At 45.6% G+C, this 23,707-nt stretch overlaps 2 protein-coding genes and 1 pseudogene across 3 annotated transcripts in view; 1 reads left to right on the top strand and 2 right to left on the bottom strand.

Annotated features, from left to right (window-relative positions):
* The window catches only part of Wdr63 (WD repeat domain 63), a 58,755-nt gene extending 45,762 nt beyond the window's left edge, over positions 1 to 12,993 (bottom strand). The window contains exons 1-6 of the mRNA XM_032897212.1: positions 12,888 to 12,993; positions 9,006 to 9,092; positions 8,587 to 8,625; positions 4,321 to 4,502; positions 2,312 to 2,416; positions 620 to 769 (exon numbers count right to left, since the gene is read on the bottom strand). Of these exons, the coding sequence (XP_032753103.1) occupies positions 620 to 769; positions 2,312 to 2,416; positions 4,321 to 4,502; positions 8,587 to 8,625; positions 9,006 to 9,078 (549 nt within the window). The 5' untranslated portion in view covers positions 9,079 to 9,092; positions 12,888 to 12,993. The remainder of the gene's footprint in view (positions 1 to 619; positions 770 to 2,311; positions 2,417 to 4,320; positions 4,503 to 8,586; positions 8,626 to 9,005; positions 9,093 to 12,887) is intronic.
* A 2,595-nt stretch (positions 12,994 to 15,588) lies between these two features.
* The window catches only part of Mcoln3 (mucolipin 3), a 34,923-nt gene continuing 26,804 nt past the window's right edge, over positions 15,589 to 23,707 (top strand). Inside the window, exon 1 of one of the 2 annotated variants that reach the window (XM_032897210.1) lies at positions 15,589 to 15,760. The gene's annotated coding sequence lies outside the window, so the exon portion shown is untranslated. Of the gene's footprint in view, positions 15,761 to 21,691; positions 21,853 to 23,707 lie in introns of those variants that run through there. The other variant, XM_032897211.1, reaches the window with a different exon arrangement.
* On the bottom strand, positions 20,306 to 20,457 carry LOC116897573 (annotated as a pseudogene).

Raw genomic sequence — 23,707 nt, 5'->3', positions numbered from 1 at the left:
GCTGTGGAGGCAAGACACCTGAGACTGTCTGGGGGACCCTGCTGAGGGGCAGTGGGGAACTCCACCTTGCTTCTTTGCCATGCCTGGTGCCAGCTAGTAATCGTCATTGTTCCTTGACCATAAACAGACTCACCCTCAGATCTCTACAGTCTTTGGGCAGGCATGTGTGCTGGGGACTGAACCCGGGGCTTTGAGGGCTAACGGTCCCATTCTCTGTCTTTCTTATGGCATCTTTGTCTACATCTGGATGTAATCAATTTCTCATGGACACCAATAAAAGCAGATTAGGGGCTTATTCTTTTTGTGACCTCATTATAGCAAACTAGATTTGCAAAGACATCCCCCCCCCAATACCAGGAGTGTCACACTCTAGGGAACTAGGGGTCAAGAGACTTTATGCTGTCCTTTTTTGAGAAACAGATTCAATTGTGATGGCTGCCCAAGAAAGAGACCATTCTTCTATTAGGAACCAGTAACAACACCCCCACCCCCAAATTAAGAAAACAAAACAAACTTGCACTTTCCCATAGCACATACAGCAAAGTTTAGAGCCTCTCTGGAAAGAACCACATCCAGGTAGAGGAAGGTAGAGACTAGAAGGCACCGTGAAGACACTGACCCGCTTTTTCGATTCTTGGACGGACTCCTCCTCAATTTCTTTCTCACTGCCCAGAGATACCCACGGCTTGGAGACTGGTGGCTTGTAGATATACAAGTCTTCTGGAACGTGCTCCTTGAGATCTTCTTGTTCCTCTGGCATTTCTGGTGCCTAGAGAGGAACCAAAGAGATGCTAGCGCACATGGCTTCTCACATGTGTGCGTCTCTCACAGTGAACCAGACTTTCATGGGGGAGCTTGGGGTGCTTCCCATGTTCTCATCATCCTATGCTTTCAGTAGGGAACTAAGCCACAAAGCGGGAGGGGTTGGAGAGGAATAAAGAATTAAAAAGACAGACACCAGGATACAGGGAGATGACAAGGTAAGACGAAGGTGGGGAGGAAGAGGAGAACACCCCACATGTTAGGAAAGCATCATTTGCTGACTGTCTTTGCAAATCATACAGATTAAATCATACAGGTTAAAATATGAAGGGTTACAAGAAAAAAGTATATATATGTAAATATGTATATAAGTGTGTGTCTGTGTGTGTGTCAGTATGTGTGTCTATCTGTCTGAGTGTGTGTGTCTGTCTGTGTGTGTGTTTGTGTCTGTGTGTCTGTCTGTCTGTGTGTGTCTGTGTGTGTGTCTGTCTGTGTGTATGTCTGTGTGTGTCTCTGTGTGTGTGTCTGTGTGTCATATGTGTCAGTGTGTGTCTGTCTGTCTGAGTGTGTGTGTGTATGTCTGTCTGTGTGTGTCTGTGTGTCTCTCTGTCTGTCTGTCTGTCTGTGTGTGTCTGTCTGTCTGTGTGTGTCTGTGTGTGTCTGTGTGTCATATGTGTCAGTGTGTGTGTGTGTGTCTGTGTGTGTCTGTCTGTCTGAGTGTCTGTCTGTCTGTGTGTGTGTCTGTCTGTCTGTGTGTATGTCTGTCTCTGTGTGTCTGTGTGTCATATGTGTCAGTGTGTGTCTGTGTGTGTCTGTCTGAGTGTGTGTGTGTGTCGTGCGTGTGTGTGTGTGTGTATGTGTGTGTGTGTCTGTGTGTGTGTCTGTGTGTGTATGTGTCAGTGTGTGTCTGTGTGTGTCTGTGTGTCTGTGTGTGTCTGTCTGTCTGAGTGTGTGTGTGTATGTCTGTCTGTGTGTGTCTGTGTGTCATATGTGTCAGTGTGTGTCTGTGTGTCTGTGTGTCTGTCTGTCTGAGTGTGTGTGTATGTCTGTCTGTGTGTGTCTGTGTGTCATATTGTGTCTGTGTGTGTGTGTGTGTGTCTGTGTGTGTGTGTCTGTCTGTGTGTGTGTCTGTCTGTCTGTGTGTATGTCTGTCTCTGTGTGTCTGTGTGTCATATGTGTCAGTGTGTGTCTGTGTGTGTCTGTCTGAGTGTGTGTGTAATGCGTGTGTGTGTGTGTGTGTGTGTGTGTCTGTGTGTGTGTGTGTGTCATATGTGTCAGTGTGTGTCTGTGTGTCTGTGTGTGTCTGTCTGTCTGAGTGTGTGTCTGTGTGTGTGTGTGTGTGTGTGTGTGTGTGTGTGTGTGGCGCATTCTATTTGGGAGAACCCAGAGATATGATTTGTCCTCTCAAGTTCCTTTACAGGTTCAGGGCAGAGCCCCCCATTCTGGAGCTGAACAGCTCGGGGAGCAGAGCCGTGTCTAGGGCCTTAGGGTGCTGCCAGCGCACTGCTCTCTCCAGCAGCCGGCCTGCAAGGCCTCCGGATCTACTTACCTTTAGAAAGTTTTCCTTGCCTTCCTCTGTTCCAATGAGGTAAAAGTTAAGTCCATATTTGAAATCTTTGTCATACACGAGGAGGAGCTCCTCCCCCGGGTAGTCCTGTAGGAGCGAATCAGCAGGGGCGAGGGTTAGGGCTCATTCAGTTGGAGTTGCTGCCAACGTCTGGAACGTAAACCTGCTAATAATCTGCCTTCTAAACCCAACTCCCAAATTACTCCATTAAAAACACAACCAGTCCATGGAAATTTTACCATGTGCTAAAAAAAAAACCAGATTTATTAGTTTTCATTTTACAGGCATAGGTGTTTTACCTATTCACTGTATTTGTTAAACCATGTGTGTGTGTCTCATTTCGGGGCAGTCAGAAGAGAAAGCCGGATCCCCTGGAACTGGAGTTAGCTGGTTGAGAGGCACCATGAGGATGATGGGAACCGGTCCTCCTTTGGAAGAACAGTCAGTATTCTTAACAGCCAAGTCATCTCTCCAGCCCACGACCGTATGGTTTGATTTTTAACAGAAAGAGGGAAACATCAGGTTTGAGGAAAATGGCCCCATTGTGTCAGTGGGTTGGCCTGGTGCTGCCTATATTCTAATGCTAATTTGGTCCCCAGACTGGTTGCCCTAGAGATGAGAGAGTCACAAGTAGATGCTAGCTTCTCCTTGCCCCAAGTTAGTTGTGCTTGGTAAATAAAGACGCCAACAGCCAATAGCTGGGCAGAAGAGACATACGTGGGGAGGAGGTTTTGTGGACTTAAGTCAGAGGAGGATGGCGGCAAGGAAAGAAAGGAGCACGGAAGCCACCATGAGGTAAAGGAAGAGGAGGGGAGGACAGAGGAGAGAGGAGAAGTGGCCATAGGATAAAGGTCAAGAGAGTGTGGCCGGAGGGCTGCCCATTTGGAGTTATGAGCAGTGCAGGTGGAACATAGCTAATCGTAAGTGATAACTTGGGGTTATTGATAAGAATGTGGATTCTAAGAGTATGGGGGGCAGACAGCTGCCCACTACTGTGCATTGAAAGGACCCCTCGGCCAAGATGATAAAGTGTCTGCTGTGCACGGACCTGAGTTCAGATTCCTAGGATCTGTGATCTCAGGGCTGTGGTTGGGGGAGACAGGGGGTTGTCTAAATTCACTGGTCAGCCAGGCTAGCCTAATTGATGGATTCCAGGTTCAGTGAGTGGCCTTGTCTAGAAAACTCAAGTGGAGTGCTGTTGAGGAGGATGCCTGAGGCTGCCCCCTGAACTTATAGAGATAAATGCACACACATACACACACACACACACACACACACACCCCTCCATACACACACCCAAACCTCCATACATACACATACCTCCATATACACACACCTCCACACACATACACACACACCCCTCCACAACACATGCACACACACACTTGCACTGGCACCCACAGAAGTATATGTACCCATTTCAACACACACACACACACACACACACACACACACACACACAAACACCCCTCCATACACACACATATAAATACACACCTCTTTACATACACACACCCCTCCACAACACATGCACACACACATGTACCTGTACCCACAGAGGTATACTTACCCACTCTAATACACACACACACACACATACACACACGGAAAAAATAAGGAAGGGTGAGTATTGTTTGGTGGTGTAATCTATATGGTAGGAAACAAAACAAGACCAAACAATGAACTAAATGGTTTAAAGTAGTATAAGAGAAATATTTTGAGACAGGGTCTTAACTTTGTAGCTCAGGGTGGCTTTGAAGTTGTTATATATTCCACGTTGGCCTCAGACTTGTGCAAGTGCCACCATGCCCAGCTAGATCGCTATTCTAACGGGGGTAAGGATGACCCTTTCATGTGTGGTCCTCATACCAGACTCCCAGGGGCTGAAGGTAAAGGGATGACAGCATTGAACACAAAATCTTCCTACCTCGTGTTGCATTCTGAGAAATTCTTGAGTTAGGACTGAGAGCAAAGAGCAAGATTATATTTACCAGGACAATTTTTTTGACTGGGTGGAAGTCGGATACTGCAGCTCGGTTTAGCAAGTCTGCCAAGATATCTTCTTTTTTGATGAGTTTATATGTTTGCTCATCTGTCATATCTTCATCTATTCGACAGTTGAATATTTCCTGGGTCTTGGCAGTTAATACTAACGGGTAAATCTCCGGATGGCCTGTGAACACAGAGTAGAATTTGGACATTAAATACAATTTAAACTACTAGCAACAGGAAATGCTTGATTAATTTTAAATAATTTTCTTGCTTAAAAAAAAAATTGAGACTTAGAAGAAAGACAACCAAGTGCCTACACCGGCCACGAGGTGGGAGCCGCCATGATGGTCGAGTCTGTGATGGAGGAATGGACGAGATGGGGAGTGCAGTAGAGAGATGACGGAGAGAGCAAAGCCGAGTGGCTCATGCACTGTGGAGAGAGGTGGGACTGGACACAGTGGAGATGAGGGAGCCTGTGCCACCATCTGAGGCCATGGAGATGTCCAGGTCTGGGCTGCCACCAGGGGCCACGTCTGAGTCCCTGTTCCTATCATAGCCAGGGTCCTTTTCTTTTTCTTTCTTTCTTTTTTTTTTTTGGTTCTTTTTTTTCGGAGCTGGGGACCGAATCCAGGGCCTTGCGCTTCCTAGGCAAGCGCTCTACCACTGAGCTAAATCCCCAACCCCGCCAGGGTCCTTTTCATGTCTGAAGCCCCATGTTACCACTAAAGGCCATGAGGAAGTGCCTGGTCTGGGCTGGTGCCTGAGGCCATGTTGATGTATGAGGGTTGTACTGAGCTGGCCCAGCCCCTTGCCTGTCAATAACTCTCTTGCCTTGTACACCCAAGGACCTGAGTTCTATCTGCAGCACCCGTGCAAAAGGCGGGCATGTTGGGGTGCCCTTGTAATACCAGCAACTTTGAGATGGGAGAGAGAGACAGGCTGTAGGATGATGTCATTATGCAGGTGAAGGCAGGTACAAGGTAGAAATGAGGCCTGTCATTGGACAAGAAGGAAGGATGGGTGGGAGAAAAGTTGTAGAGAGGAGGAGGAGACTGGAGGGCGGGAGAGAGCAGCCGAGAGAACATGGCAGCGGATGTTAAAATTCCTCTCTGCACATATTACAGGTTGTTATGATTATTCTTAAGGGATGGATGTGTACAGGGCTTTGTGTGTCTAGATGAGCAAATTTTATGTTATTTAAGTGGGCAATTATATCTTATCAACTGTATCAGAGGTTATTGTGTTGTGTGTTCTTTCATGTGGTGATTTAATTGAGTTCAAGGGAGTGCATGGTGGCAGGACACTGGGCAGCCACAGAATTGGGATGTGTATGTCTGGCATGGTGGCAACCTGCCTTGGGAACTAGATGTGTAGAAAGATTATTGACAGGCTCAGAGAGTAGTCATTGGCAGTGTGATATGGGTTAGAGCTAAGCTGGTGAGACATTTTGCTGACTGAGATGAAAATATCTAACAGATGCCATGAGGCACTATGGTGTCAGACCTAGTGCAGGAAGCCTTTTATTTTAATTTTACCGCAACAACAGGCTAATCCTGGAGCTCCTTGGCTACCCAGCCTCATCTACTTGGAGAGATCCCAGGCCAAGGAGAGATCCCATCTCAATAAAAGATGTAGCAGGTGGCTGAGGGTGTCCTCTGAATTCCACATGCAAGCACACATGTGCACACACATGTACCCACTCATTCACAAACGTGCATGCGTGCGCGCACGCGCACACACACACACACACACACACAATCTTGATCTGAATAAAAAAAACCCTATGGCTTATTTACATCCTTCAGGAAACATCTTATTAACATTTTGCTCTATTCGTCCCATGTAGAACTCTTAAGAAATTCTGCTTTTAACATTTTACTGTGACCTCATATGTACTTCTACTAGGACATTACATAACATGTCTGAAACACTATTTTAAATTAGTTTGTTTCTGTAGCATAACATTCAACCTTGTTCTTACTGGGGAATGCTCAGTTTTTCTTATTTGTTTCTTATTTTGTTACTCTTACAGACTAAGGAAGGCCTGTGAATTGTTCTTGTGTTACAAACTATGTTCTTGGGATAACTTTAGAAGTGAAGGCACTGGTCTAGAGGTATGGAGGCTTTCTTTCAACTTCTATTGCTCTCCCTGGTCTTCTTGTTTCTACCTCCCACCCTGGACCAGACCCTAGCAATGGGCTGTTCTGAGTGGGAAGAAGTAACAGGGGCGAGGAAGCGTCTTGCCAACCTCCAACAACAACAAAAATAAGATCTGGAGCAGGCTCTCACACTGTAACATTCCAGGCTGTCCTAGAACTCATGTTGCAAACCAGGTTGGTTTTGAGGTGATTCTCCTAACTCAAGATTGTGTTTCATGTTTCTTGCTTCCACCAGATACACATTTCTGATTCTACTGGCCTGGTATTTTTTATAACAATGGTTCATTTACACTAATTGGACATTTTAAAAGGCAATTTAAAAATAGGATTTAACATTTCCTTACGCGGAAGTTAGTAAGCGTTATAGACTATTGTTGCTGAGGTAAGCTGGTGATGTTCACTGTGAACAAAAGGCAGCCGACAGAATACATACATCCTGTTTAGTCCAGGCCCTGACCCAGCACTACAGACTGAATGGAATGGGGCAAGGCCCAAGGATGCTGCCAACCCACAGGGGCTGTGGTGAAACTGAGTGAGAAGGGCTTCTCTTTAAGTTTTAAGCTGTGAGGTCAGCAGGCAGAGGCACTCATTGAACCCAAAGCTTAGTGACATGTTGTCTGCTTCCAAGAGACTGAGGAAGGCCTGGGAACAGAGGAGGAGGCTGAGGCTTCACTCGGTTGTTAGCTACGGGGCCATTGGCTACGAGCTCAACAAAAATGAGCTGATATCAGATGAACACTCCCTTTGAGCTACAGTTTGGAATAAGCAATTCTGGAGGAAGCCATAATTTATAGGCCTCCCACAAAAGAGCTTTCAATACTCCCATGATAGGGTAGAGGGTATGTGTGTGATGTGTGTGATGTGTGTGATGTGTGTGATGTGTGTGTGTGTGTGTGTGCACAGCAATGTATGATGTATGTGTGGGGGTGTGGGTGCACAGCAGTGTAGAATGTATATATGTGGGTGTGAGTGCACCTCAGTGTATGATGTATGTGTGGGGGTGCACAACACTGTATGATGTATGTGTGGGGGTGCACAGCACTGTATGATGTGTGTGTGGGTGCACAGCAGTGTATGATGTATGTGTGGGTGAGAATGCACAGCAGTGTATGATGTATATATGGGTGAGAACGCACAGCATTGTATGATGTATATATGGGTGAGAACGCACAGCAGTGTATGATGTATGTGTGGGTGTGAATGCACAGCAGTGTATGATGTATGTGTGGGTGTGAGTGCACCTCAGTGTATGATGTATGTGTGGGTGAGAATGCACAGTAATGTATGATGTATATGTGGGTGAGAATGCACAGCAATGTATGATGTATGTGTGGGTGAGAATGCACAGCAGTGTATGATGTATGTTTTGGGTGTGAATGCACAGCAGTGTATGATGTATGTTTGGGTGTGAATGCACAGCAGTGTATGATGTATGTTTTGGGTGTGAATGCACAGCAGTGTATGATGTATGTGTGTAGGTATGAGTACGCAGCAAGCTTTGGAGATCAAAGAACAACTGTGAAGTTGGTTCTCTCCTTCAATGTTATTTTGCAATTTTTAGTATTTTAAAGATTATTTATTTTCATTTTACGTGCACAGGTGTTTTGCCTGCATGTACACCACGCTGTGTACCAGGTGCATGTGGTGCCCTCAGAAGCCAGAAGAGGGCATCAGATTCCTCTGCAACTGGCATTACAGATGGTTGTGAGCCACCTTTTAGAAGAGCTTCTGGTGTTCTTAAACAGGGAGCCATCTCTCCAGACTCCCCTTCATTTTGGGGGGTTCCGGGGGATCAAACTCAGGTTGTGAGGTTTGTCTGGAATGTGCTGTATCTATGGAGCCACTGCTAACCCTTAATTCTCTCAGTAGATTTATTGTTAAAAGGATTGTGTTGTCTAAATCTATTTCTCAGTTTAAGTTCAGCTTTCTGTTTGTTTTTGTTTTTGCATTTGTTTTTTTAATTCTTTATTTTAAAAATTCAAGGCCAAGTGTGTGGATGCAATCCAAACACTCTGGTAAGGCAGAGGCAGGCAGAACTGTAGTTTGGGGGCTTGTTCGGGCCGCACCGTGAGGCTCTAGGAATCAAATTTGGTTATTTCCACTTACCCATGCTCTCCATGTTCATTGGCTCCTCTTCTTCTGCAACTAAAACACAAAGAAACATCAGCTTCACCTTAAGAAGCACGTTGTCCCACTTGGTTATGATATTGTAAAACACCAGAACATAGCATACAGGTACAGACATGGACTGCAGAACTCAAGTGCCCGGTGGCCAGCTGCAGACAAAGCAGGCAACCGTCTTTCTCACGGTCATCCTCAGTGATGCAGGTGCCGTGGCATTTCACTAATATTGGAGTGAAGCAAGTGGGGAATGCTAGCCTCTGAACATTTAATACTGCAGTGTCTGACTTCACAGAAGCAAAAGTGTTTCGTTTTACCTTATAAGTCAAGCCACAGTACACATTGTATAATACATGACAACAACAGCAACAACAGTCAACAACCACCACTGCCATCAATCCTACCAAGCGACTGTTGCTTCGTCTTCTTTTTGCCCTTTCTCTGACCCTTGGGGCTCTTCTGTGCTTTTGGTGCCATGGCTCCGATGTAGGCTGCAAAGAGAGAAATCGTTATCAAATCCTTGCTTATGCTATCGGGTATGAGGATCCCTATTTCCTAGGTTTGGGCCTAGGACTGGATCCACAATCCGTTCTCAGGACGAGCTCCTGTACCGAGACTAAAGGTTTTAGCACAGCAGCAGTGTGATTGATCCTGTTTCTACGGAGCTGTTGGCCAAGGTGCATCACCACCGTCTCTGTTTCACGGGGGCGCAGCTTTCTGTAGGTGCTCAGTGCTACCAGGTGCGTCGTCTCCTCACAGGTGTGTGCTGTCTCCTCACAGGTGTGTGCTGTCTCCTCACAGGTGTGTGCTGTCTCCTCACAGGTGCGTGCTGTCTCCTCACAGGTGTGTGCTGTCTCCTCACAGGTGTGTGCCGTCTCCTCACAGGTGTGTGCCGTCTCCTCACAGGTGTGTGCCGTCTCCTCACAGGTGCGTCGTCTCCTCACAGGTGTGTGCTGTCTCCTCACAGGTGTGTGCTGTCTCCTCACAGGTGCGTGCTGTCTCCTCACAGGTGCGTGCCGTCTCCTCACAGGTGTGTGCTGTCTCCTCACAGGTGTGTGCTGTCTCCTCACAGGTGTGTGCTGTCTCCTCACAGGTGTGTGCTGTCTCCTCACAGGTGCATGCTGTCTCCTCACAGGTGTGTGCTGTCTCCTCACAGGTGTGCCTAAAGTCCTTGGGATGAGTCCAGCCCACAGCATGCACATCTGAAAGTAATCTTAACTCGTGGGTGTGTGACGTGCACGCCTGGACATGATTTTTAAATGAAATTTAATTAAATGAAATTTAAATGTAATTTAAGTCACACAGGTCTTAGCATGTGACCATGTAACCATTAAGACCTCATTTGTGACATCCCAGAGTGCTTTCGTGGGATGTTAACACTGGATGAGGTCATCTGCATGATATTTGAGTCCCTGATATCCATAGATGCATCCTATTAAGTGGTCAAAACTGTGATTTCAGAGTCAGGTATAGTGGCCATACCTAAAATTACAGCACTCGGGAGGCTGAATCAGGAGGGTTGCCATGCATCTGAGGCCAGCCTGGGCTACAGTGTGGGACAAGTGGTTTTTTTGAGTCTATGCATTAGGATTTGAAAACAGTCTCTGCTTTCAGCTGAATGGTCCTAGGCAAACTACAGACCTTCTTGGTTTCTGTTTATTTCTTTTTTTCATGGGGATAATAAAGTATATTTCACAAGGTGGATATGAAGCTTCAATAAAAATAATTTTAAAAAAATCACGTCATCATTAAGTGCTTAAGGAAGGGTTTGTCTTATTTTAGCATATTAACATCAACACAATCTGAGCGTTATTTTATAGCTGACGGCTAAAACAACACCAGGTCTGGTTACTGTTTAGTCCCTTCATTGCAAAATCTTAACCAAAACATGGGTGTCTGTGTGCTTGTCTATAACTCTCTCTCTCTCTCTCTCTCTCTCTCTCTCTCTCTCTTCTCTCTCTCTCTCTCTCTCTGTCTCTGTCTCTCTCACCATTTTGCTTTATTACACTTTAACATCTTTCTTGCATGCACTGATGCACTGAAAACATTATTTTCATCATTGTGTATGTGTGTACATGCATGAAGTGGGTGGGGAGGGGCGCTGTATGTGCGACTCTGCTTGTGAGATACTCAAAGGACAACATTTGTCGTTTCTCTCTTTCCGCCATTACTTGGGCTCTGGGGATAAGCCTGTCAGGCTTGCAAAGTGAGCACGTCTCATGCTGAGCCTGGAAAGTCCATTGTGTGTGCATTTTTTAAACAATAATAATTATCAGTCACACTTACAGGTGTTTATGCCAGTCGGTCTGAAGAATTTCATGTGCATTTTAAGTTCAATGAATTTTTTTTTTTTGGTGTGCGGCAGGATTTTCCTATTTGCCTACTGACACTGGCTTTGAATTTAAGGTATTTCTGCCTCTGATTTTCTGTGAACTTAACCTCCATCACATGTTATTATTACAGTTAGTTCCTCACTTTGTAAGGTCAGGTCACTCGTGTGGGGACATGGAGAGCGGTGGGCATACTCTTATCCTCCACATTACAGCATCCCTCAGATTGTTGTTTCATTATAAATATATCTCAACTAGGGTTTCTATTGCTGTGATAAGACACCACGCATAACCAAAAGCAAGATGAGGAGGAATGGGTTTATTTGTCTTACACGTCCACATCACAGTCCATCATTGAAGGGAGTCGGGGCAGGAACCTGTAGGCAGGAGCTGATGTAGAGGCCAGGGAGGGGTGCTGCTTACTGGACTGCTTAGCTTGCTTTCTTAAAGAACCCAGGACCACCCACCCAGGGATGGCCCCGCCCACAGTGGGCTGGACCCTCCCTACATCAACCACTAATTAGGAAAATGCCCTACAGCTGGATCTCACTGAGGAATTCTCTAGACGGAGGCTTCCTCCTCTCAGATGACTCTAGCTTGTGTCCAGTTGACTTGAAACTACCCAGCACGCCAATAGGACCACTTAAAACAATGCTCTTGGTCGACCGAGGTACAATTTATGCTTTGATCAATGTTTTATAAGTCTAACGTTTCTGGAGATGTCTATTCAGTCTCTCCCTTTCTCTTCCCCACCCCCGCCGCTGCCCTGTGTGTGTGCACAACTTTTTAACTTGAGCCACCTCGTCTGTTCAAGTTTCTACCTTTTTAAGTATTCGGCTTTTCAGATGGAGTATTCTTCGTCTTGTTCATAGATTCAGGACGTGGGCCTCATTTTCTTTTGAAAGATTTCTCGTCACTTTATTCCTCTCCATTTTCTATGCCAGTTTCATTTGGCCCAAACATACTCAACAACACTTTAAACATCGCCTGGCTTCACACAGCTGCAACCCAGTTACAGAGGTTCGTGTTCCTGTGCAATCTGTGCGCACACACACACACACACACACACACACACACACACACTACAGCTACCACCATTACTGTTCATTGCATATTTTATACAACGAATACTGTTATTCTTATATGCATAAAATGATCAAATTTCTTCTTTTATACAAAGACATTCTCCTCCAGTGTAAGAGCGACGTCACTTGAAATGCAGATTCCCTAAGACCCCTTTACTTCCCAGGAGTGGATTTTGCAATCTTAGAAGCATTTGTCAGAAGCTAATGCTGCTCTGGTGGTCTGCCTTCTCTCTCTGCCTCAATCAGTCTCGTTCTGACATATTCCAGTGGTGCTGTGAGGAGCTGACACAGGACCGGTCTCAAACACAAGGCTGCCTGAAGGGCTGCTGTGGATTCACTCAGCGTTCAGCATTACAGTTCCTCCAGGGGAAGAGAAGTCGCTCTGAGCAGCAATTAAGTCCCAGATATGCTAATCACTAGGGGAATAAGATCAGAGCCCTCCTTCAAGAGTTTATGTTCTCCGTTCCTCTTTTTGGTTAGCCCTCCCCCATCCCCCAGTGATCCGCTTCAGTCCACAGTAATCCTCTACTGTGTTGATGAGTAACCAGGAGCACGTCATTCTCATATTCACTTATGCATAATTTATTGAGCTCCCGCTGCGTGCCAAGCAATGCGAGAGCTAGAACAAGGCGGCACGGGTTCCGGATATTCTTAGATTGCCGTTAACTGCTCTCTCATAGCTGTTTTTGTCTCACTGGCTCTGGCAGCGAACTTGTCGAAAGTAGTGAAAAAATATTTATTTAGTAGAGTCCACCTCCACTAGCACTGTCAAGGATGTTTCCGAACGCCCTTGATATGGTAATGAGATATTTAGTGTCTCTCCCCCCTCTCCCCCACTACCGCCTCCTTTCCCGGTCTGAACCGCCCTTACCTGGAATCACTAAAGGGAAAAGAAAGCAGCCTCCTGGCAGTTCCCCAGAGAAACGCTCCTTCGAGAGTAGGAGATGGGAGCCTGACTCTTCTCGCCCAGAAAAATAAATCTCAAATTTCCAACCACAGGTGGCTGGCAGTTGTTGCTAGGACGCGTCCGTTGCTAAGATTAAAAAAAGTCTCTTCTGTTGAGATTGACAGAACCTCTTCACCAATACCGTGTCCTCTCCCCAACAGTTTCCTCTCATAGAAGGCTAGTGATTGGTTGCTATGTTGTGACATCACCCAATTTAGGTCTCAGTGACCCCTCTTGACCCAGGTCCGTGCCTTGTCTTGCATCCACTGCAGTGCTACTCAAAGGGAAGTTCTTGTGGGGTGCGGTTGGGCAGCTCCTAGGTCAGCCACCTGAGTGACCTCGGTGTTGAGGGGAGCAGGCTGCACCTAAGGACTGGTGTAAAAATGGAGTGGAAGTTGCATTCTGGTTGTCCTGGACGTCCTTGACTACTGCGGTACATTTTTTTTCTTTTTCTGGTCAAAGAAATTTGTATAGAGTTTGACTCAAACCGGAACTACAAGTCTCAGAGAGAAAGCTGCCTGGTGGGTTGCTGTTGACTGAAGAATCGTTTCATCTGACTATGACCCCTCCGGGATATTTAGAGCGAAGCTCACCTCGCCAGTTTTCCTTCTTTTCTTTAAAAGTACAAATTAAAACTGCTAATGTGTGATCTGGCAAAATTTAGTAAAGCAGTGCAGTTGACCACAACAATTGATTTAAAGAGTTTTGTTTAAGAGAGGATCTTACTGCCCTAAGAACTCCCTATGTAGGATGTATGGGTGGATGGATGGGTGGATGGGTGGATGGATGGATGAATGGATAGATGCTGCCACAGTTTAACAGAGCCAAGATTAACTTACTGTCTTTAGATATCTTTTAAATTCTCTCTCTCTCTCTCTCTCTCTCTCTCTCTCTCTCTCTCTCTCTCTCCTCTCTTTCTCTTTCTCTTTCTCCCCCCCCTTCCTCCCTCCCTCTCTCTCTTCCTCTCTGTATGTGTTGTGTAGGCAAGTGTCACCATGCATATATGGAGGTCAGAAGAAAATCTCAGGCATTGGTGTTTGCCTTACACTGGTCGTTGTTTTTATTGTAGGAGCACTGGGATTACGGATGTGCACAACCACACCCAGCTTTACATGGGTCCTGGGGAGTCCAGAAGAGTTCCTAACACTTGCTAGGTTCTAAGGCATCTCGAAGCCCTATCAGGTTCCTCTCCTAAGTAGTAGCATCCCTTCAATCGACAAAACTAGAAATCTGAGAGCCGTCTCTGATTCCTGTTGCCCTGTCCAGAGCCAACCTATTACTGAGTTTTACCGTTTTCCTCCCTGAATATGTCACTGATAATGACTCTATAAGCTGCCTTCTGCCTTTCCTTATTTCTGGTGACCTCATCTGTGTCCTAACCAGTAACAACAGTGCTTGGACACGCTCCACCTTCTTCCCCCTCATTCATTTTCTAAGTTACTATGGAGTGTTTTGAATCAGGGATTCAAGCCTGAGATCACTCTTTTATTGCACGTGTTAGGGTTGTGTGTAAAAATGTGTACAAAACCCTGAAAGACAGCTGGTAGGTAGGTGCCAGGTTCTTTTCGCAACCCCATGCTCATACAGAGAGATGAGGTAAGGACAGAGCCCTCCAAGTTCTCCTCTGGTCCCCACATGAGCATTTGGTATATGATCCATTCTTGGAAAGGGTTGTTTTGTTTTGTTGTTTTGTTTTTTTGAGAATTTGACATTCTGCTCCACAATATATATTCATGTTTATGTCGATTTTTAAAATGTGTCAAGTCTCTGTTGACTGAAATAGACTTGCTCAAATGGAATGAAAACGAAACACAGGCAGCCATGACACATGCATCCGTTGGTTTTCTGCAGCCCTAACCTTCTGACTCAGGAGACAGCGTGTCCCCAGTGGCCCCTGCTGGCTCCCCAAGGATGCCTCTTCCTCTTAAAACCAAGGTATTGCTTCTTCTCCTGCCCCAGGCTGTGCATTCTTCTCCACCTTCACTGTACCATAAGGGCTTTCTGGGCTCCTCTTTCTGGGATCAGCTTAAATGCTGTCTCCTCTGCAAAGCTACGTAAGCAGGTAGCATTCGTCCCTCTTGCTTTTCCGTTTGACTATCACGGGGTGTAGCTGAGGCCACATTACTTGGTATCTCCCCTCTTGACCTTAAGGCTGGGGTAATAGCTCATGTGCTTAAATTGATCCCACCCAACATTGATACATTCATATATAATATAATAAATACATGTATGTTAAATATGTAATATAACATATACATAATATATACATATACAATGTTTATATTATATGAATTATATATAACTATATAATGCTTAATTGCTTATTCTGTTAAATGCAGGAGAAATAACAAAGGCTTTTTTGTATTCCTCACATGATATATTTTCCTTTAAAACCATTCCCCACAATCCTGGTGGATTTGAGGACGATCATAATCTTGTGATTCGGCTGAGACATGGGTTTTGCTGTCATCTTTCTTTTAGACACGCCCCAAGGAATGAGTCATAAGTCACAATACCAAGAAAGTAAAAAAAGGAACAGGAAATGTTGAGTGATTTCTTCACGTTGCAGATTCATGATTGACATCTTCTTTGGTGGGCGTGGCCAGCAGACCGGGTGAGGGCGACTAGTGAACACCTATGCACTCTCAGAGGACATGGATTAACTTTGCTTCAAACTTGAATATATTCAAAAATTAGTTTTAGTTTTGTTAGTTAAGGGAAGAGGCAGCGAGTCACAGAATGACAGTGGGAAATAACGGCTAGAGAAATTTCAAATCGAGTTTACTGCAGAAAATCTGGTAAGTCAGAGATAAGATTGACTTTTACTAATTTTGCTTACTAAAGCATTCCGGCTGGAGGGCTGTGAGTGGACATCTTTGTATCATTGTTTGCATAGGTGTGCTTGGGAGAGAGGGCAGGGGAGAAGGAAAGGAGGGGCCTTTGAGCTCTGAGATCGCTTCTAGGTTTCTGGGAAACTAGCCTGTGTCAGAGGGAACAGTGAATCTCAGTCTCACTTCTCAGAAATGAGAAAATCAGAGAGGCCTGACTCAGGGGCAGAGCTGTGCTACTGATGGAAAGAGCCAATTCTAATATAAATATAGTGTGAGTGTGTGTGTGTGTGTGTGTGTGTGTGTGTGTGTGTGTGTGTGTAAACATCCACCTGTGCAAGTCCCTTTGGGTGCAGGTGCATGTGTGTGTACACGCATATGCATACATGTGTGCATGCCTGTGTATATGCATAGAGTCAGAGGATGGTCTTGGATTTGGATCTCTTTCCTCACAAGCCCTCCATAGAGGATTTTGAGACAGCCTATCATAGACTACACTGGCTGGCCATAATACAATAGAAATTCATTCATCTCTGCCTTCTCAACACTAGGATCTCCCTCTCCCTCTCCCTCTTCCCTTCCCCCCCCCACACTTGCACACCACATGCCTGACCTTTTTAGGTGGGTTCTGGGGATCAACTTCAGGCCCTCATATTTGCACAGTAAGCACCTTGTCTGCCCCTGTGTGTGATCTGAACTGTATGGATAGCAGGTGTCTCCAGAGAGGCCAGTGCAGGAGCCCGGGAGCAAACAGCTTCATATGGAAATGGAGCACACTGTGCTGTGTAAGTCTTCACACTCTCAGAAACAGCTGAGAGGAAGAGAGCCACTGCGTGCTAAGGAGCGACCCTTGGTGTTTGTAGGCATTGAGCAGTGGTGAACCATCGCCAGAGAAGTCTATTTTTAACTTTTAGGGCATTTTGAAAGCTTTTAAAATATCAATACTGCCTTTAAAATAAGAAAATTATGTTTAAGCCAAAATTTGTACCATTGACAAGCTAAACTTTCCAGATCTCAGTGCGGGAGTGACGGGGCTTCCCTCAAAGGAAATCAGAAAAAGATGGGGCAAGCCCTTCTTGCAGATCGGAGCTCCTCAGCCAGTCCTGGTTCCCACAAAGAACTTTCTATTAAAGAAAGGAAGGGGAGAAGTGGACGAGTGAGTCAGAGGGAGAATGAACTGATTCTTCTCCCTGCCAAATAGACAGCTTTGAATTTAAAATAAAATCTGTGTTGACTAGTTTTGTCATGTGAGGAAACAAGTCATAAGGTTCAATCAAAAGATGGCTTCTCTTCCCCGAGGCTAGCCAATGTTGTTCTCACACTTTTGAACAGTTGCAGCTGTCCCCAAAGTTTCCTAGTTTTGAAAATTATCTTTCTCATTATTTGAAATGTAATCAAGAGAATGTATATTAGCAAGGGAAACCCATTCCTCCCTGAACCAGGTGATTTTCCTGTTTTGGTGATAAAACAAAACAAAACAAAACAAAAACAAACTCTTACAAAAGCAGTTTGAGAGTGAAAGTGTCATAATCTGGGTCATAGTTGGAGAGTACATCAGGGCCGGGAAGGGGTAGACTCAGCTGGTCTGCTACTCCCTTAGTCAGGAAGGAAGCAGAGAGAATGCCGGTACTCAGCGCACTTCCCCAGGACCCAGGTCCATAGAGTGATACCACCTACCACTAGGGTGGGTCTTTCCATCTCAGTTAACCTAATCTAGCTCATCTCTCAAGGCACTCCTAGAGGTGTCTTCTAGGTTTCCTAAGCCTTTCTTGGTCCTGTCAAGTTGACAATATTGACCACCACATTCCTTATTCCTGTTACATATATGGTGAATGTGTTTTTAGAATATCAGTAAGACCAGATGTGAAATCATTAGCCGTTTTAGACTTCTGGTAGACCTTAATCTGCCCCTTCTTGCTTGACGTTGCTGTGGGAAACTCAGCACAAGAACTCTCTGTGGCTTTTCACAGTGAATTTGTTGTTAAATCAGAATCTTAAATTCTGTCCAAAGTGAGTTCTTTGGTCATGATTAAATGAAAACTTGAATATCAAACCCCACCTTTACCAGGCATTTCTCCAAGATAACAAACACTTATCCAAAATGTGTCCTGTAGATCAGTGCCAACCAAGGGCGTTTGTGTCTAGTCTGTCATACCATGTAATAAGTATTGAAATAAGTGTTAAAAATAAACTTATAGAAATTTGAGGGTAACTATATTTGGACAGAGTTGGGGCTTGTTATCCCAGAGAGGCGGTCTTACTGCCTTTGCAGAGTGACTGAGCCCAGTGAGGACTCAGAATGACTCATGCCCTGTCTGCCCCTATAATGGTCTGTACTGTACGGATAGCAGTTTGTATAATAGGATAACTCACTTGTGCTGGGAATGAAAAAAAGCCCTTAAACAACATGAGAAGCCCGTTACAGCATCTCAAGCGTCCACTCAAACTGGACCTCCTGAGCCTGCTGACTGCTTCTTTTCCTGCGGTTTTCATCCCCATGGTAATGATTTCATCTTCTTTTTTTTTTTTAAGATATATTTATTTTATGTATGTGGCTGTCTTCAGACACACCAGAAGAGGGCATGGATCCCATTACAGATGGTTGTGAGCCACCATATGGTTGCTGGAATTGAACTCAGTACCTCTGGAAGAGCAGTCAGTGCTCTTAACTGCTGAGCCATCTCTCCAGCCCCATGATATGATTTTCTTGATTACTCAGTGTAGGCTTAAGAGTTATTGCTCATAATTGATTTTGTTTCTAGACAGTTTCTTGCTATGTATCCCAGAGTGGTCTCGAACTCCAAATCTTTTAGCTTCCCATCTCTTAGGATTGCAGGTGTGTGGCCCCATGGAGAGGGGGAGCTCAGGAGGCCCCATCCCAGCTGGGGAGCTCTAGGCCCCTGATGGCCGTGGAGGCAGAGTATGTTTCTTTGTGTGCATTTCCATGGGTAGGCTGTCTATGCTCCAGTGCATGATCGCACACCTATACACACTGTAGAGAGCACTAATTGGGCTCCGCGAGTTATGAAGAAGAAGAGAACACGAAGTTCTGGGGACATATTGGGGTGCTAAGGAGACAGAGGAGGGATGAATATGATGTAAATATATTGTCTACACATGATAGTCTCAAAGGATAAATCAAAATAGTATACAAAACACTTTATTTCAATCATATATAGTAATCACTATCTTGTAGTCATTTTGTAATGATAATAATTAAAAGAAGGGAACAATGGAAAATAAATTCTCGATAATAGTAAAATAAACACACCAGCACGCTGTGTAATTATAGAAAATATTTTCTTTATATCCTTGTTCCAAAAGATATTTTATGTTTGTTGTCTTTGCTTATTTTTTTTTCATAAAAATGAAGACAAAACCACACATGAATCCAGGACCACACAAAGTCAAGATTGTCATTTTCTTCTCCTTGAAAACCTTATCCTACTAGAGAGTTTGCAAGGGTGACGCCCTTGCATGGAGCTGCCGTCTCCTCTGATATTGACATTCTCTTTGTTAAGCCTTCCAAAAGGGGTCCTCCTAAGTCTGTGTTACAGTTACCTTCTCTTCAAAATATAATACATTTGAAAAGACAGGAAGTGACAAGAACGTGTCATTTGTCACTCTTGGACGGTGTGTGTATTAGTTGGTGTTCTGTTGCTGCGATAAGAATACCATGACCAAGAGACTTACAAAGGAATTTACTTAGGGTTTGGGGATTTAGCTCATTGGTAGAGCGCTTGCCTAGCAAGCGCAAGGCCCTAGGTTCAGTCCCCAGCTCCAAAAAAAAAAAAAAAAAAAAAAAATTACCTGTAGGCACATAAAATATAAGTGTTTTACATGTGTCATACTAATTGATGGTCACCGTTCCATTCATTAGGCAGATTAGACATGAAAGGAAGTGGAGAGTGGGAGGGAGTAAATGATTTAGTACAAAGAAGTCAATAAGTGACAGAAGAATTTGGACCCTCCCTGTGCTGACTCTAAAACCCGGTGTTTTGCTCCCTAGTAGACAGCTCAGCAGCTCTAGGGCCAAGGAAAAGCCATTGCGTATTTCTGCAAACCTCTCCAAAATTGTTCAAGATTGTCTCTGAACAATTGTGCATTTTGAATACTTGCTACAATGGTAACTTCAGCTACTGTTGTAAGACGGCCGTGTTAAACTGTGCAGAGACACAGGGGCATTAGAGATTAAATTATTCTCCCAGGTTGCACTTGAGAATACAGTGTGCCAGTTATATCCTCTGAGTATCCAGCTTGTCTGTATAGCACGCTTGGGATTCAGGTTAATGAACCGAATAAGCTTTGTGCACTCCACTGCAAGACAAATCTACAAACTACTTCCACACATAAAAAGGCACAGGAGGTGACAGTTCCATTTATAAATGGCCTGTGTCAACTGATCTAGGAGTTGAAAAAAAAGTTTGGCAAAATGGTCTGTCTGCTCCAGATATAGTTTATAGAATACTCCATTAGAAAATCATACTTATTTTATAATAAAAAACTATGGTTTTAGGGGAAGGCTTGAACACGATTGCCCACTACCACAAATTATGCATTTTCCCTCATTTAGGGGAAGTCACAAGGGCCAAAACATCTGAAATGCAGTGGATAAGCCTGGGAAAAATACCTTCTTGATTATGGTATCTTCCCTCCTGGATAAGTATTCATGCCCCAAGATAAAAAAAAAACAAAAAAAACAAACAAACAAACAATAGATTAAAACAAATCTCAAGCGATTGTAATTAAAATTAGCCAAAGTTCTTGCTGTCCCTGATGTGCTAGACGTTTACTAGAGCCAATAGTAAACGTTTCAAAAGCATTCGTGAAGAAAAGACTTCCTTCTAAAGTCCGCTCCCAAGCATTTGCACTAAGGATTTCCTATTATTTTTACGTGTATAAGTGTGTTGACATTGTGTGTGGATGTGCACCTGAGTGTCTACCTGGTGTCCGCAGAGGTCAGAATAGTGCATCTGGTACCCTGGAACTGGAGTTACAGACGTTGTAAGCTACTAACGGATTCTGGGAGTCAAACTTGGATCCTCTATGGGGCAGCAAGTGCTCCTAATGGCCGAGCCACTCCTCCAGCCAGGCACTTACAAATAGCATGTGCTAGTGTGTACCAGTGTGTCTGAGATGCACATGTGTACCGCCGTGCCGGTGCACATGCAGATTGTGGGAGCCGGAGGACTGCCTATGGTGTGCCATCTGCAAGAATCCAGCGAGACAGGGTCTCTCATTGGTCCAGAGTTCACCAATTAGACTAGGAATGCTGGCCAATGGACTCAGAGATCTCTCTGTTTCCGATCTCCCCCAGAACTGAGATTGTGGGTGCCACATGGATTTTGGGGATTGACTCGGTTCCTCAAGCGTACAAGGCAAGTGTTTTTCTGACAAGCACCCTTGTAGCCCTGCCTGGGATATTTAGATTTACATTGCATCTCAGGGCTCCCCAGGGCTCCTTCTCTGCCTGTGCCCTAGTCCGGGGAGAGTCAACAGCATTTATTTCCCATCTTTTGACTGAAGGTCCAAGGCTCTGGATGGGTGCCTTACGTTTTCCGAGAGTTCACCTTGTCTGCATAGGTCAGCACGGCAGGCCTGGGAGCGAAGTAAACGCTGCTTAGTGAGCGTCCGTGTGTATCCGATACCGCATTTACAGCCATCTGTTGGAATGGTTCCTGAGTGGTCCACTTCGCCCGACGTTTTCCAGCGCACAGAGAAAGTCAATGGGGACGTTTGGTGGAAATGCAGGGAACGAAATGCTGGGGCTGTGGGGGAGAGAAGACAGTGCCACAGCCGCACTCCTTCCGACGGCCTCCCCTCCCCACCTGTCTCTGAGAAAGGCCGCCCCACAAAGGGCGTGGCAGGGAACCCGAGCCCTGGTGAGGAGGGTCACGAGGCTGGGGCCAGAGGAAGGAGGATGGCCTGAGCCTGTGGGGCTCGGAGCCGAGGGTGACCCTGCGCAGATGTGTCCTGTCCCTCGGCGGCTAGCAGGACCTGAAGCTTCCCCACAGGTCCCCGCTGTTCCTGCCGGTGCCCCCTCGGTGTGACTTGGGCCTCAGGTGAGCCTAGCCGGGCGCCGCCCCAGGGCATCAGGTGTCCTGGGAACGTTGCCTGTTGCGCGCTCAGAGAGGGAGCCTTGTGTCTCCAGCCGTGGGTGGCACAAAGAGGGAGGGTAGGGGCCCAGGACATCTGAGTCATGGAGGGCACACAGGGGGGAGCAGAGTGCGAAATGCACCGGTTTGGCACAACCGGGACTCCGCAACGGACCACAGGTCAGTGAGGCGCCTGGTGGGGTGGGGACACTGTGTCACCTCAGCAAGGTTTGGAGGCGACCGCAGAGTCCTACCTGTCTGTGCCAGTTTTGTTTCCCAAGAAGCAGGCTGTGAATGCCGGATGCCACCTTCAGCCCAGAGTGTTTGTTCTCTGTGGGTAGCCTGTGATCCTAGAGGCCAACTGGACTGCCTCCCACTAAAGTCTCAGAGATAACCTGCAACGGCTCTGTGTGTGCCCTAAACTTGGGCTTGACCTTTATTACAGGCCCTTGGCCAGGGGTAGAAATGGGGGCAATAGCCCGGGTTCTGCGTTATGTCACACAGACTCTAGCAGCAGGCCAGACGTTGCTTTGTGGCTAAGAACCAGTGCTGGAGAGGTAGTGCCGTGGTATGGGAGAAGAAAGAGGAAGGAGGCACCAGAAAGAACAGCACTGTTCTAGTTTTGCAGGAGCAAAGGCAGAGGTTTCACGTGGATCTAGAGGGTTACCTGAAGTCAGACTTATCAAATTGTAGAACTAGGGGGGAGGAGAGAGAGGAGGGGCTTAAGTATTGTCTGGTGAGATGAGACAATGCTCAAGAGGCCAGCTGTGGCAGTTTGTCGCCCGCGCTTTCTCCAATTACGTATTCCCTCTCTAACGATACCTTTCTGCAGCCCAACCCAATTTAGCTTCTGGTTGCTGTAAATAAGGCTCTGTATCAGCCTAGGGCAGGCACCATGACACCTGAGGTAGACTTCTGCTGAACCCCTTCAGGCCTTGACTTCAAAGAGCAGCTGCCAATACCTGGTCAGCCAGTGAGGCTCTCCGCAGTTTGCAAATTTCCCAGTCAGCCTGGGACTGAGAGCTGGCCTTCAGGAACAACTTGAGCAGAGTTTTGAATAAATTAATGGTGGTTGGCTGTTTTCCCTTTGTTCCTCTAGGTTACAGTTACACAGTGTATGTCTGGTGTGCTTAAGGTTTAATTTTGTCTCTAATACAATGGAAAAGGGGTTGGTGGGATTTCAAACCAGTAGTTCGCAAACACACTTTACTCCCAACAAATTAAATATTATTCATATGTAGCAACCAACAGAACTTGCTTTAAGTCAGTCTTAGGATCTCTATTCCTGTGCTAAAACACTGTGACCAGAAGCAACTGGGCAGGAAAGTTTATTTCAACTTGTAAAGCCCAAGTCGCAGTTCTTCACTAAGAAGTCAGGATGGGCACAGGACAGGCACCTTGACGAGAAGCCACCGAGAAAGGATGCTTGCTGGCTTGCCCCTTAGGGCTTGCTCAGCTTGCTTTCTTTTCTTTTCTTCTTTTTTTTTTTTAAAGATTTATTTATTATATATGTGAGTACACTGTCTCTGTCTTCAGACACACCAGAAGAGGGCATCAGATCTCACTTCAGATGGTTGTGAGCCACCATGTGGTTGCTGGGATTTGAACTCAGGACCTCAGGAAGAGCAGTCGGTGCTCTTAACTGCAGAGCCATCTCTCCAGCCCCTCAGCTTGCTTTCTTATACCTCTGAAGACCACCTATACCCAGGGATGGTGCCACCACCTGCAGCCACATTGATATTAATCAAAGAAAGACCCTGGAAGTTAGCCTACAGGTCAACTTTATGAAGATCTTTTCTCAGTTAAGATCTCCTCTTCCAAG

This window comes from Rattus rattus, chromosome 3 (assembly GCF_011064425.1).
Source record: "Rattus rattus isolate New Zealand chromosome 3, Rrattus_CSIRO_v1, whole genome shotgun sequence".
NCBI lineage: Eukaryota > Metazoa > Chordata > Mammalia > Rodentia > Muridae > Rattus > Rattus rattus.
Note: the sequence above shows the minus strand (reverse complement) of the source record. Positions and strands in the feature narration are given on the sequence as shown.